This window comes from Physeter macrocephalus, chromosome 17, assembly GCF_002837175.3.
Source record: "Physeter macrocephalus isolate SW-GA chromosome 17, ASM283717v5, whole genome shotgun sequence".
Lineage (NCBI taxonomy): Eukaryota > Metazoa > Chordata > Mammalia > Artiodactyla > Physeteridae > Physeter > Physeter macrocephalus.
Genome location: NC_041230.1, coordinates 45,998,625 through 46,014,599, shown reverse-complemented (window position 1 = coordinate 46,014,599; position 15,975 = coordinate 45,998,625). Strand labels below are relative to the sequence as shown.

At 43.5% G+C, this 15,975-nt stretch overlaps 1 protein-coding gene across 1 annotated transcript in view; it reads left to right on the top strand.

Moving 5' to 3' along the window:
- The window catches only part of ADAMTS18 (ADAM metallopeptidase with thrombospondin type 1 motif 18), a 149,978-nt gene that overhangs the window by 131,380 nt on the left and 2,623 nt on the right, over nucleotides 1-15,975 (top strand). Inside the window, exons 19-20 of the mRNA XM_024125149.1 lie at nucleotides 4,564-4,776; nucleotides 10,800-10,947. Coding sequence (XP_023980917.1) covers nucleotides 4,564-4,776; nucleotides 10,800-10,947 — 361 coding nt within the window. The remainder of the gene's footprint in view (nucleotides 1-4,563; nucleotides 4,777-10,799; nucleotides 10,948-15,975) is intronic.

Below are 15,975 nucleotides of genomic sequence, written 5' to 3'. Positions count from 1 at the left end.
CGGAGGGGCTTCTATCTCAACAGCCTCTGGGTCTTTTCCATCAATGCCCTTTCATTCTATGTAGATAACAAGTATAGAGCAACACGTCCGCCTCTCTCTTCCTCGCTCATTTTCTTTAAGAGACATTATAACCTAATGGCTAAAGGCACGGGCTTGAATCAGACTTAGCCCATTAAAAAGCAGCCTTCAGTGATTACTACAGGTGTGACCTTGGGCTAAGCCTCACTTTCCTCCTTGGCACCTTGGAGCCAACACTTGCACCTCCCTCCCTCATAGAGCTGCTGTAAGTGTAAGCTCAGTGTTATCCTTCAGTATTTATTTATTTTATCTTTATTGAAGTACAGTTGATGTACAGTGTTGTGCTAATTTCTGCTGTACAGCAAAGTGACTCAGTTATACACGTATATACATTCTTTTCTATATTCTTTTCCATTATGGTTTATCCCTGGAGATTGGATATAGTTCCCTGTACTATACAGCAGGACCTTGTAGTTTATCCATTCTAAATGTAATAATTTGCATCTACTAACCCCAACCTCCCAATCCATCCCTCTCCCTCCACCCCTCCGCTTTGGCAACCACAAGTCTGTTCTCTATGTCTGTGTGTCTGTTTCTGTTTCATAGATGTGTTCATTTGTGTCATATCTTAGATTCCACACATAAGTGATAGATGGGATTTGTCCTTCTCTTTCTGACTAACTTCACTTAGTATGATAATCTCTAGATCCATCCATGTTGCTGCAAATGGCATAATTTCATTCTTTTTTATGGCTGAGTAGTATTCCTTTGTACATATGTACCACATCTTCTTTATCCATTCATCTGTCCATAGACATTTAGGTTGCTTCCATGTCTTGGCTATTGTGAATACTACTGCTATGAACATAGGGGTGCATGTATCATTTTGAATTAAAGTTTTTTGTCTGGTTATATGCTGGATGATGTGGCAATTCTATTTTTAGTTTTCTGAGGAACCTCCATATGGTTTTCCACAGTGCCTGCACCAACTTACATTCCCACCAACAGCGCAGGAGGGTTCCCTTTTCGCCACACCCTCTCCGGCGTTTGTTATTTGTAGACTTTTTAATAATGGCCACCTGACCAGTGTGAGGTGGTACCTCACTGTAGTTTTGATTTGCATTTCCCTAATAATTAGCGATGTTGAGCATCTCTTCATGTGCCTACTGGCCATTTGTACGTCTTCTTTGGAGAAATGTTTATTTAGGTCTTCTGCCCATTTTTCAGTTGGGTTGTTTGTTTTTTTCTGTTGTTAATTTGTATGAGCTAAAAAAGTTTTCTCCCGTTCCACAGGTTGTCTTTTCAGTTTTTTTATGGTTTCCTTTGCTGTGAAAAACCTTGTAAGTTTGATTGGGTCCCATTTGTTTATTTTTGTTTTTATTTCTATTGCCTTGGGAAGCTGACCTAAGGAAACACTGGTATGATTTATGTCAGAGAATGTTTTGCCTATGCTGTCTTCTAGGAGTTTTACAGTGTCATGTTTTATGTTCAAGTCTGTAAGGCATTTTTTATTTCTTATTTTATTTGGGTTCTCTTTTTCTTCTTGGTGAGTCTGGTCAGAGGTTTGTCAATTTTGTTTACCCTTTCAAAGAACCAGCTCTTGATTTTATTGATTTTTTTCTATTGTTTTTTAATCTCTGTTTTATTTCCTCTGATCTGTATTGTTTCCTTCCTTCTGCTGCCTTTAGGTTTGTTTACTCTCCTTTTTCTAATTTACTCTCCTTTTTCTAATTATTTCAGGTAGTAGGTTAGGTTGTTTGAGATTTTTCTTGTTGTTTTGAGGAAGGCATTTATTTCTAGGAACTTCCCTGTAAGAACTGATTTTGCTGCATCCCATAGATTTTGTATGGTTGTGCTTTCATTTCATTTGTTTCAAGGTAGTTTTTAGTTTCTTTTTTGATTTCCTTGTTGACCCATTGGTTTTTCTAGTAGCACATCGTTTAGTCTCCATGTAATAGGTTTTTTTTCTCATTTCTCTTCCTATGGTTGATTTCTAGTTTCATGCCATTGCGGTCAGAGAAGATGCTTGAAATAATTTCTATACTCTTAAATGTGTTGAGGTTAGTTTTGTGCCCTAGTATGTGGTCAATCCTAGAGAATGTTCCATGTGCACTTGAAAAGAATGTGTATTCTGGTTTTTTTTTTTTTTTGGATGTAATGTCCTGAAAATAATATCAATTAAATGTAACTGTTCTATTGTATCATTTAGGATCTCTGTTGTCTTATTGATTTTCTGTCCAGAAGATATGTCCATTGATGTGAGTGGGGTGTTAAAGGGAGAGAATGACAGGAATACAATAATAGTTGGAGACTTTATGTCTGTTAGTATTGATGTATTTTGGTGCTCCTATATTAGGTGCATATATGTTAAGGAGTGTAAAATCCTCTTCTTGTATTGATCCTCTTATCATTATATAGTGTCCTTCTTTAAAACAGAGGCCATAAAGAAAAAGTCTATTTTGTCTGATACAAGTATTGTGACTTCTGCTTTCTTGTCATTTGTTTGTATGAAGTATCTTCTTCCATCCCCTTATTTTCAATCTATTTGTGTCCTTTGCCCTAAGGTGGGTCTCTTGTATTTTAATCCAGTCTGCCACTCTATGTCTTTGACATATAGGCTCAAACACATTCTAAAAAAAAAAAAAATCTACATTTTCTTACTCTTTCCCCACATTTTATGATTTTAATGTCCTTTTTTACATCTTCATGTTTATCCTTTTGCTGTTCCTTAGGTTTTTTTTTCCTTCAAATCTGTATATTGAATTATTTAAGTGATTTACTTTCCATTTGTGATTTCCTCCTTCCTATATCTTCCTTCCTATTTAGAAAAGACCTTTCAGTATTTCTTTTAGGATAGATTTAGTACTGCTGTATTCTTTTTTTTTTTTTTTTTTTTTTTTTACTGTACACGGGCCTCTCACTGTTGTGGCCTCTCCCGTTGCGGAGCACAGGCTCAGCGGCCATGGCTCACGGGCCCAGCCGCTCCGCGACACACGGGATCCTCCCGGACTGGGGCACGAACCCATGTCCCCTGCATCGGCAGGCGGACTCTCAACCACTGCGCCACCAGGGAAGCCCAGTACTGCTGTATTCTTTTAGTTTTTGCTTGTCTGAGAAATTCTCTCTCTCCCCTTCTATTCGAAATGATAATCTTGCTGGGTAGAGTAACCTAGGTTGCAGACTTTCCCCTCCAGGACTTTGCTGCCGGAGAGTGCACTCAGAGAGAAAGAAGCTCCTATGGTGGTCCTGCCCCTCTCCTAGCACACCCCCCCCCAACAATAGTGCCTTGCCTCTCTAATGGGCCCAGGCTTCTTTCTGTACTCCCTCAGTTGGGGCATACCATGCCCTAGCCCCCTCAGGGTGTCTCCAAGCAACCAACCCCAGTCCTCTCCCTGAGTCTGACCTCCAAATCCTGAGCCTCAGCACCCAGCCCCTGCCTGCCTCAGCAGAGGAGCATCTCAGGCTACAGGGGGTGCCAGGCAGGGCTGCCAAGCCTCCATGCAGGTCTCTCTCCTCTTTGCCCTCTACAAACTGGTTTCTGTGCTCCTCCAAGGCTCCAAAGCTTCCCCTCTGTCCTGGTTGATCTCCCTGCCAGCGAGGGGACTTCCCAGGGCGCAGAAAGCTTTCCCCTTGTACAGTTTCCTCCCAGGGGCACAGGTCCCATCCCAATTCCTTTCTCTCTTTTATTCCCTTTTTTCTTTTGTCCTACCCAGTTATGTGGAGATTGTCTTACCCTTTTGAAAGTCTGAGGTCTTCTGCCAGGGTTCAGTTGATGTTCTGTGAGAATCATTCCACGTGCAGGTATATTTTTAATGTATTTGTGGCAGAAGGTGAACTCCTCCACCATCTTGATCCTATCCCTATCCTTCATTATTTATGGTGGTTACACTGATGCCAATTCTTACTGATTTATTCAGTTCATCAAGGCTTTGTACAGTATTCCATAATACTATTTAAAACAAAAACAGGTTTTCTCATACTTTTCATCAGCCTCCATCCTTCTCTCTCTGTTTTTCCTGCCATACCACAGCTGCAGGTTGTATCTCAGCCCAGAGAGAGGCAGGGTAAAAATGAAGGAAAGTTACTTGTTATCTGATGGTTCTTCCCCTGCACTGCCTCTAACCCCAGTCGTCTCCCTGCCCTGCTTCCTTGGCACACCGACCCCTGACTCTGCAGAGAGGCCTCAGGTATTCCTGGACATCCAGTCACTACACAGAGATCCCGATCACATCCTCTGCCAATCTTGTCTTTCTCTCGGACTTTGTCTCACTCCCTCCATGTGGCAGCTCGTGGTCCTGCTGGGCAGGGCCTCATTTTGTTTTATGGTACTGATGAATTCTGGGACCTTGGGAAAGTGACTCCGATTCTCTGGCCTCTATAGCATGAGGGACGGGGTGCAGTGCTTTCGGGATCCTGGTGTGGTTGACCTGCTGCAGTCCCATCCCTCTGATTACACGTGGATGGTGCATCCTTAGGTCAGACGCAGCTGCTCAGCAGACTTAACGGTGGAGCCTACACACTGACGCCTCTTTTTTTGGCCCCTAGTGTTCCGCTAGCTGTGGTTTGGGGGTAAGGAAGAGGGAAATGAAATGCGGCGAGAAGGCCTTCCAGGGCAAGCTGATAACGCTCCCTGAGCGACGGTGCCGCAATATTAAGAAACCAAACCTGGACTTGGAAGAAACCTGCAACCGAGGGGTGTGTCCAGCCCGTCCAGTGTACAGTATGGCAGCTGGGTGGTATTCATCGCCATGGCAACAGGTGAGCGCACACAGATTGAGGGGGTTTACATTTAGGAGAGATTCAAAAAAAGGAGGCAGTTTACAACTGCTGCTGTTACAGACCTGTCCCAAACAACCTGAGCTCCTTGGCCAGCTCCACTAACCATGCGGCACTGGGCAGATTCCATCATCTGTGAGCCTCCACTTTCACATCTAGAAAATTGAGATGATAATATCTTGCAGAGCTGGGGTTTTTTTTTTCTTTTTTAATGAGTAAACAATATAAAGTACTTAGTCCCAGGGCTGTCACGTAGTGCTGATGTTCAAACCATCACTAGAGTCTTCTGTACTTTAGAAATGCTGCTCAGAGGCTTGACTCCCTAGGTTTTTATGTCATGTTTCTGAATAATATAATAGCTAACATTTGTCAAACCCTTTCTATGCTACGGACTGTACACGCATCCTCCATTCCCTCCCTTCATCCTGGAAACAGTCTTATCAGTGGCTATTATTGTCACGATTTTGAGGCAGGTAAAGCTCAGTGACTTGGGCAATTCAGCCAAAGACACCCAGCTTTTAAACTCAGATGTTTGTTAGAGACACCCTTTTCCTCGAAAGACTTGGAAGCAACTTTAGACACATTGCTTTGGGCTAGGATTGGTATGTGATGCTAAGTCTTAGAGAATAACATGCCCTCAGGAATCCAAAGCTGTGTTTTGGTCCGTGCGTTGTCACAACCAATGGGAGTTACATAGCTCTTCAGAGACCCCACTGGCTTGAGGGGTGCTACCCACGTCATCACGCAACACAGGAGCCAGGTAGGTTTGGGTATGTATTTGGGAGGCTCTGGGAACTAAAACATGGAGGAGAGATCAGGAAATTAGCGTGACTGCATATCTCTAATTGGCTAGGCTCGTACTAGGTGCTATGCCTATTGCTATGAATTCCTTTTTAAAATTTTTATCATTATTTTATTCTTTTAACAGATTTGGAAATTGATTCATGTAAAATCATTTAGATCAGGGATCAGCAATAATTGCCAGTGGGCAAATCATCTCCCCCAGCTGCTGCCTGAATAAACTTTTATTAGCACACAGCCATGCTCATTTGTTTGTGGTGTTCATGGCTGCTTTAGTGCTACAAAGGCAAAGTTGAGTAACTGCAACAAAAATCGTATGGCCCATGAAGCCTAAAATATTTACTACTGTGAGAGGAGAGTTCCCCAGATGACAGAGTAGGAGTTCACCCCGTCTCATGGGCACACCAAAATAACAACTATTTACAGAACGACAATTGACGACAAAGACCAGAACGTACCAGAAAAGCTCTTCTACAACTAAAGATATAAAGAAGGAGCCACAGTGAGATGGGTAGGAGAGGCAGAGTCACAGTATACCCCAAGGTGGGTGATTCACAAATAATGGGAGGATAGTTACAGTTGCAGAGCTTGTCTCCAGGGAGCGAGGGATCTACACCAGGAAGATGAGCCTTCAGAACGTTTGGCCTTGGAGGCCAGTGGAGCTTACTTTCAGGAGTTCCGGAGCACTGTGGGAAATAGAGACACCACTCTTAAAGGGTGCACACAGGATCTCATGTGCTCTGAGACCTAGGGCATAAGCAATACTTAGAAAGGAGCCTGGGTCAGACCTACCTGCTGATCTTGGAGAGTCTCCTGGAGAAGAAGGAAGCAACTGGAACAGACACTGGCATCAGGCATTTGGGGAGCTCATTCTACCACATGGACACTAGTGCTGGCAAGCGCCATTCTGTAACCTCCCTCTAGCTGATTAGCCTAGGGATCCAGCCCTGCCTACCAGCCTAAAGGCACCAGTACTGGGATGCCTCAGGCCAAGCAATTTAACTGGGTGCAGATACTGCCCCACCCACCAGCCAAGAGGCTGCCTTAAGACTCCCTGGGCCCAAGCCCAGCCTACCAGTGAGCCTGCTCTAGCCTCAGAACGAGCCTCACCCACCAGCGGGTGGACAGCAGCCTCAGGACAACTGCAGCCATGGCAGGACCCAGCCCACCCACCAGCAGGCCAACACCAGCTCTGAGATACCTTGGCTACCAGCTGCCCTGGGATCCAGCCCAACTCATCAGTAGGCCAACACAAGCTGTGAGACATGCCAGACCCACAGCAGCTGTGTCAGAAAATGGCTGTACCCACCAATATTAGACACAACCTCTGGGACCACTGGACTCTGCAGCCAGACCCCAGGACCTGACTTTTTGCCTGCCACTGGGCTGGCACTAGCCCCAGGACCTGGCTGAATGCACCAGTAGGTGGGCGTCAGCCCTGGGATCTCCTGGACCCTGACCCTGCTCACCAGCAAGCCAGCAGTCACCCCAGGGTTCTGCAGCCAGCCACCTTGTGACACAGCCTCCCCAACCAGCGGTCAGCAGCCTCTGCACAAGGCAGGTCAATAAAAGGAATCCAAACTGGAAAAGAAGTAAAACTGTCACTGTTTGTAGATGACATTATACTATACATAGAAAATCCTAAAGATACACCACCAAAAAAACTACCACAGCTCATCAATGGATTTGGTAAAGCTGTAGGATACAAAATTAATATACAGAAATCTGTTATATTTCCATACACTAATAACAACCTGTCAGAGAAATTAAACAATCCCATTTACAATTACGTCAAAAAGAATAAAATACCTAGGAATAAACCTACCCAAGGAGGTAAAAGACCTGTACTCATAAAACTATAAGACACTGATCAAAGAAATTGAAGAGGTCATAAACAGATGGAAAGATACACTGTGTTTGTGGATTGGAAGAATTAATATAATTAATATTGTTAAAATGATCATACTACCCAAGGCAATCTACATATTCAGTGCAATCCCTATCAAAATACCAATAGCATTTTTCACAGAACTGGAACACATAATCTTAAAATTTGTTTGGAAACACGAAAGACCCTAAATAGCCAAAACAATCTTGAGAAAGAAGAACAGAACTGGAGGTATCATGCTCCCTGACTTCAGACTATACTAAAAAACTACGGTAATCTAAACAGTATGATACTGGCACAAAAACAGACACATGGATTAATGGGACCGAATAGAGGCCCAGAATTAAACCCATGCACGTAAGGTCAATTGATCTACAACAAAGGAGGCAAGAATATACAGTGGAGAAAATACTCTCTTCAGTTAGTGGTACTGGGAGAACTGTACCACTGCATGTAAAAGAATGAAATTAGTACATTTTCTCATACCATATACAAAAAAAAACTCAAAATGGATTAAAGACCTAGATGTAAGACCTAAATAAAACTCCTAGAAGAAAACATAGGCAGAACATTCTTTTACATAAATTGTAGCAATGTGTTTTTGGATCTGCCTCCTCAGGCAAAGGAAACTAAAGCAAAAATAAACACTTGGGATCTAATTAAACTTAAAAACTTTTCACATCAAAGGAAACCATAGACAAAATGAAATGACAACCTACAGACTGGGAGGAAATATTTGCAAATGATGTAATAAGGGGATAATATCCAAAACATATAAACAACTCATACAAATCAATATCAAAAAACAAAACAACCGGGGCTTCCCTGGTGGCGCAGTGGTTGCGCGTCCGCCTGCCGATGCAGGGGAACCAGGTTCACGCCCCGGTATGGGAGGATCCCACATGCCGCGGAGCGGCTGGGCCCGTGAGCCATGGCCGCTGAGGCTGCGCGTCCGGAGCCTGTGCTCCGCAACGGGAGAGGCCACAACAGAGGAAGGCCCGCATACCACAAAAAAAAACAAAAAAAAACCAAAAAAAACCCAAAAAGAACCCAATCAAAAATGGGCAGAAGAACTGAATAAACATTTTTCCAAAGAGGACATGCAGATGGCCAAAGAGTACATGAAAAGATGCTCAACATCACTGATCGTCAGAGAAATGCAAATCAAAACCACAGTGAGGGGCTTCCCTGGTGGCACAGTGGTTAAATCCGCCTGCCAATGCAGGGGACACGGGTTCGAGCCCTGGTCCAGGAAGATCCCACATGCTGCAGAGCAACTGAGCCCGTGCGCCACAACTACTGAGCCCGCGTGCCTAGAGCCCATGCTCCACGACAAGAGAAGCCAACGCGATGAGAAGCCCACACTGAAGAGTAGCCCCCGCTCGCCCCGCAACTAGAGAAAGCACACTCACACACAGCAACGAAGACCCAACACAGCCAAAAATAAAGTTATATAAAAAAAAAACACAGTGAGATGTTACCTCACACCTCTTAGGGCTATCATCAAAAAGAACACAAATAGGGCTTCCCTGGTGGCACAGTGGTTGAGAGTCCGCCTGCCAATGCAGGGGACACGGGTTCGTGCCCCGGTCCGGGAGGATCCCACATGCCACAAAGCGGCTGGGCCCATGAGCCATGGCTGCTGAGCTGAGCCTGCGTGTCCGGAGCCTGTGCTCCGCAACGTGAGAGGCCCGTGTACCGGGAAAAAAAAAAAAAAAAAAAAAAGAACACAAATAACAAATGTTGGCGAGCATGTGGAGAAAAGGGGACCCCTATACGCTGTTGGTGGTAATGTAAATTGGTGCAGACACTGTGAAAAACAGTATGGACATTCCTCAAAAAACTAAAACTAGAACTACCATATGACCCAGCAGTTCAACTCCTGGGTATGTATCCAAAGAAAATGAAAACACTAATTCAAAAAGATACATACACCCTAATTTTCATAACAGCATTATTTACAAGAACCAAGATATGAAAGCAAACTTAAGTGCCTATCAACAGATGAGTGGATAAAGAAGATGTGGTACATGCATATAATGGACTACTACTCAGCCATAAAAAAGAAGGAAATAATGCCATTTGCAGCAACATCAATGGACCAGGAAGGTATTATGCTTAGTGAAATAAGTCAGATAGAGAAGGACAAATACTGTTTGTTATCACTTATATGTGGAATGTAAAAAATATAGAGAACAAACCAGTAACAGAGTGAGAGGGGCATTAAAAGGTACAAACTACTGTATATATAATAAATAAGCTACAATGACATATTTTACAGCACAGGGGATATAACCAATATTTTATAATAACTATAAACGGAATATAATCTGTAAAAATTTTGAATCACTCTGTTGTACACCTGAGACTAATATCATAAATCAAATCAAATAAAAATATTTACTGTCTTGCTCTTTACAAAAAAAGTTTGCCAACTTCTGGTTTAAATGATGTGATAACAATAATACAGCTATATTTGAAGTTGGGGCTAATTCCAAAACTCATACTCTTTTTTACCTCAACGTATTTTTTCCTCTCAAATGCCAACCCATATAGTGATGCTTGTCCAAGATGAAGTCCTCACCTATCCACAATAAAAAAAGAAAAATAATAAGGATAATGTAGTGAATTTTTTAAAAGCAAAATACATATAAAAATCTATTTAAAGGGCTATCTTTTCCCCTGATAATATTTTCTTGTTTTCCAGGCACACATATCTTTATATGTGTGCCTGGAAAAAAATAACTTGACAGTCCTTATTAGTCTTTTTTTTTTTTTTAACTTTAGTTGGACAGTGAAATAATTGACTTCTAGGAAGCACCATATCCACCATGCTAACTCAGAATTCGGCAGGGCACAGAGGGCACAATTCCAAAGCTGTCTCGGAGAGTTATTTCTTTTGCTGTCCAAGTTTTGAACTATCCCCTTCACTATCGTTTCTGCAGAGATTGCCCGGAATTTTTAAATACTGTGATGAATTGCCTAGATGTGTCTCTATTTGTTTCTGCATTCTTACAGCGGCTTCTGTATTTCTGGAAGCTCTCTTCTTTATGGGTCACTTAACTGGGAGACACACACTCTCGGGGGAGATAGACAGCATTTGCTTAAGGGCCTTCCAATCAGATCACATGGCTCCCACGTGTTAGAAGAGACTCAGTGGACACATTGTGCCTGGCTGTGCACAATCCCTATTTTATGGACAGGCATCTTGGCAATGTCATGAAGCGTGGGGATTCCTTTTATTTGATGTCACTGACATCAGACAGGACACCATCCCGATTGTTCCTGACTCCTTCCTCTTTTCCCTTTTCTGCAGTGCACGGTGACCTGTGGAGGAGGGGTCCAGACCCGATCAGTCCACTGTGTTCAGCAGGGCCGGCCTTCCTCAAGTTGTCTGCTCCGCCAGAAACCTCCAGTGCTACGAGCCTGTAATACAAACTTTTGTCCAGCTCCTGAAAAGAGAGGTAAAGGACCCCACGTGCCAGTCAGTTTTACTGCTCTTTGGAATATTTTTCAAAAGCCTACCATATTTGCGCAGCTTATGCATTGCACAGCTCTAGGGGGTGCCATTCACATCAAAGTCTGTGTGAAGAGCACTCCTGAGAGGTGTACAAGGCACAAATCCAGGAAAGTTCCTGCTCAAAATGATCTTGTTTGCGTGGGTATGCAAGGAACATTTAATTCTACAATTAATGGCTTTTTAGCCATTAATTTTTACTTTGAAAGGACGAAATGGTAATGTTGCAAGGCCCTTTTCTTAAACTAAATTGAAATTGAAAAAAGTAACCACCATGTGCCAGAGCCATAAAAAAGAATGAAATAATGCCATTTGTAGCAATCTGGATGGACCCAGAGCTCATCATAGTAAGTAGTCAGTCAGACAGAGAAAGAGAAGTATCATATGATATCACTTATATGTGGAATCTAAAAAAAAAAAAAAAAAGTGATACAAATGAACTTATTTACAAAACAGAAACGGTCTCACAGACTTCGAAAACAAACTTACGGTTACCAAAGGGGAAACGTGGGGAGGGAGGGCTAAATTAGGAGTTTGGGATTAACATATACACACTACTATATGTAAAATAGATAACCACCAAGGACCTACTGTATAGCACAGGGACCTCTACTCAATATTCTGTAATATCCTATATGGGAAAAGAATCTGAAAAAGAATGGATATATGTATAACTGAATCACTTTGCTGTACACCTGAAACTAACACAACATAGTAAATCAACTATACTGCAATATCAAATAAAAATTACATTTAAAAAAAAGAAAGAAAAAAAAAGTTGAACAAAGTAACCACCATGTGCCAGAGATTAAACTGATCCACGGGAATGCAAGAGTGAACAAGAATTGCCCTCTAGGAGCTTACATTTTAATTGAGGCGACAGATAAATTACAATTGCATTGAATATGCATTATCCTAGCAGTACACCTTGAATGGTTTTTTTTGATTCAAGTTAGGTCAAATGAAGTACAGTGAGTGCTGATGGAAAAATGGGAAATTCACTTGTCTGAGTGAGCCATATTGTTCTTTACTAGTCCATCTTATTTTAAAGTAATCTGACAAACACCAGGAAATATTTCTTCAGCCTAATCAGATTTCCTTGTGCCCAAGAATCATTTTCCATCGTGTACCTGCTGAGTTTTCTCTTTATCCAATCCCAGCTTTTTAAAAACTGTCCAATCTCTTACCCCAGGTTTTCCAACTTGTGGTGAATCAGGTTCAGGCCTGTTACTCACTTCCTCTCCACTGTCCATACCACTTCCCATCTCTAAATTGATGTTGTTGTTCCTCTCCTTCTTATAGCCTTAGCTCCAGGCATCAATTTTCTCTCCTCTGCTCTTTCTTTCTTATCTGAGGTTTGCACAAGGTAAGAAAACCAATAATATAGCAGTTGTTCAGAGCCAGATCACCTCTAAGGCAATGCCAGAATTCTACAAACCTGCAGCCTTTCTCAGCAGAAAGCTTATAGGGGAAGAAGCAAGTGGTCATATACTCCCAGACTGCCGACTCCTTTCCTCACCATCGGTGATTTTTCACTTTCACCCTTTAGTCAGTTGGCCACAGACAAACCCACACATACAAAGGCTCAATCTGGAAAGGCCACAAATAAAGGGCATGCCCCCTCAGTACTTTCAGGAAGGCCAAAGGCCAATCCTGAAAATACTCAAGAGTACGTATTTCCTGGGCAGGACTGTGAGGTGGGGAGAGTCAAGAGGCATGCTAGGGCTTCCCTGGTGGCGCAGTGGTTGAGAGTCCGCCTGCCGATGCAGGGGACGCGGGTTCGTGCCCCGGTCCGGGGAGATCCCACGTGCCGCGGAGCGGCTGGGCCCGTGAGCCGTGGCCGCTGAGCCTGCGCGTCCGGGGCCTGTGCTCCGCAACGGGAGAGGCCACGGCGGTGAGAGGCCCGCGTACCGCAAAAAAAAAAAAAAAAAAAAGAGGCATGCTAGGGGCAAGGCGGTGGGGAGGCTATTGGTGTTTATTATTTTGTGCACCCATCACCACACATGGCACACAGTAGGTGCTCAACATGTGTTAAATGAACAAATGCAGGAGCGTATAAATAAAAGACGGTGTGTTAAGTACTACTGTTTTACCTTTAGCACTCTTCTAGGGATAAAAGAACATGGCAGGGTCTTGTTCTTAAGCCACAGGGAGCTCAGTGTCTCAAAAGAGAAGAAAGACAGCACAGCAAATGAAACAGGTGGAACGCCCCGAGCGTTGTGACGGCGGTGAGCTCTAGCTGGTTTGCAGGGATGGTGCGAAGTGAAAAAGGAGGATGTGGGAAAAGGCTTCCTAGAAAGGGGACTTCTCTCCATGCCTCTTGACCGAGTCAGGTCTCCTTTTAGAAAGAGGAGTAAAATGAGAAGGCAGATATGAAGGACACAAGCCCAGGTGTTTCTTCCTGGCCGAAAACGTGGGCTGTAGTCTTAGTAAGTTGCAGATTTCCTCTCAGTTCTCCCATTCCCATCCCCAGGGTAAGGAGGGTGGCGTGCACACACTACTGCCCAGAAGTCTTCCTTCTTATGTTGCTGGCTGGATGCCCACTGGGGGAAGTGACCGGAGTGTATTTTCGGCCCTGAGTTTTCAGGAACTGTGAGCGGGCAGTAAGCATTCCCATGGTGATACAGGGGAGAGGTTTCCGTTCTCTGAATCTTCTCTGAGACCCCTGCGGGGGGCTGGGTACCCTGCTAGGCACTGTGGGAGTTTCAGAGATACGGTCTTGCCCTCAAGGAACTGACAGTCAGGTGGAAGTTTTGAGGCATGGCAGTAACTCAGACTGGACCCCAGCGCAGATGTTTCTTCCATCCTGTCTTCCGGTACAGCCAAGCAGGTGTGACATCCCTCACACTCCCTGCCATGCTGGCAGCCGGTCTAGGGCATTCACCTCATACCATCATCACTGTGGGATGCTTTACCTGGATGTATTCATTGGATCTCCACTTTTGGGGACCAACCCTATGACCTGGTATTACACATATTTTATGTGTAAGCCTTATTCAGAAGAGAGTGAAGCCCTGGGCTATAACCACCAGACACTTGTGGGTCACACTGCCCTGTAACTGGTAACAGTCTGGAAGATGCCTGGACCGCAGACTAGTGAGATGAAGTTGGAGATGACCAGACACACAACACTAACAAGCTACTCCTCATGGAAGTCCTCACGTCTTCAAGTCGGGAGGGGGAAGGGTGGGCAGCACTGTACAATGGAAGGAGCAAGGACTGAATTCATAAAAATGGATTTGATATAAAATAGAGAGCTAGTGGGAAGCAGCCGCATAGCACAGGGAGATCAGCTCAGTGCTTTGTGACCACCTAGAGGGGTGGGATAGGGAGGGTGGGAGGGAGACGCAAGAGGGAGGAGATATGGGGATATATGTATATGTACAGCTGATTCACTTTGTTACACAGCAGAAACTAACACACCGTTGTAAAGCAATTATACTCCAATAAAGATGTTAAAAAGAAAAAAAAGGTTAAAAAAAATGAATAAATAAATAAATAATAATGTTGGTGAATTTAAAATAAGAATCTGGATTATTAAAGTTACAAATCTTTGGTCTTTATACCTTTAATAAAACATGCATCTGTTAATAATGGGGAAAAAATGGATTTGACTCCACATTCTGCCACTTACTGTGTGGACATGGACAAGGTTTTAAACTTTCTGAACTATTTATAAAATGGAGAAATAATGCTTACCTTAAAAGGTTACTGAGAGTTAAATAAGGTAATTCAGTTCTTAATACTTACCTATTCAGTGCTAACTGGGAACAAGGAACTGTTCTGATGTCTGACTGTAGATAGAGCAGGGAACAAAGTGGGCAGTTTCACCTTCATACCTGGAAACAGACAGCAAACCAACCAATTAATGTACAATGTTATATGACAAAGTAGCAGAGAATAAAACTGAAGAAGGGTGTATGACCAGAGAATAATTGGGGTTGAAGAGGTGGTGGGAAAACCAGTTTAGATAGAATAGTCAGGCAAGGCCACTTTGATGATACGGTATTTAAACAGAGACCTAAAGATGACCTAAAGGAGGGTGAGCTATGTATGCATCTAGAAGGAGAGTGTTCCTGGCAGAGGGAACAGCAAATGCAAAGGCCCTGAGGCAGGAATATGTAAATCTGATCAAGGCAGGACAGCAAGACACCTGGAGTAGGATGAATACACTGAAGGGGGGTTAAGCCATGAGCTAAAAGTGGTCCTGGAGGCCTTGTGAGTTATTATAAGCACCTCAGATAAAACTGAGTTAGACGGAAGGCAACAGAGAACTTAGAGCGGAGGTGCAGGAGGATCTGACTTGGAGGATCACTGGCACTTAGAAGACGGCAGGGGACCTACAACAGAATGAGGACTCGTCTGCTCTTTGCAGAAGGCAGCTCCAACAGTCCAGCGAGGGGACGGGTTTCCACTGGGGCAATCGCACGAGTGGGAGCGGCTGGATTCTGAGTGTATTTTGAAGAGGAAGCCAAAAATATTTGTCAGTTGGTTACATGTAAGATGTGAAGCTCACTCTAGGGTCGTCCTTAATAGTGTAAATAAAATACCTGACTCATAATAGAAGCTCGAATAACAAGCTACTAGTAATGATCATGATAACTATAACCCAACACAGCACTTATACTGATAGCATAGTGAGACCCCTCACGTCTGCTTCAGGACTTACGTTTAGCTTATAGCACAAGCTGCAGATACCTGTCAAAATTCCATTCTTACCTCGAGAGGGGGAAGGGATGATAAACAGTGCAGTTAGGACAATGCTTTTAGTGGTCTGGTTTTTTGTTTGTTTTTTAAATTTATTTATTTATTTATTTATTTATTTTGGGCTGTGTTGGGTCTTCGTTTCTGTGCGAGGGCTTTCTCTAGTTGCGGTAAGCGGGGGCCGCTCTTCATCGCGGTGCGCGGGCCTCTCACTTTCGCGGCCTCTCTTGTTGCGGAGCACAGGCTCCAGACGCGCAGGCTCAGTAGTTGT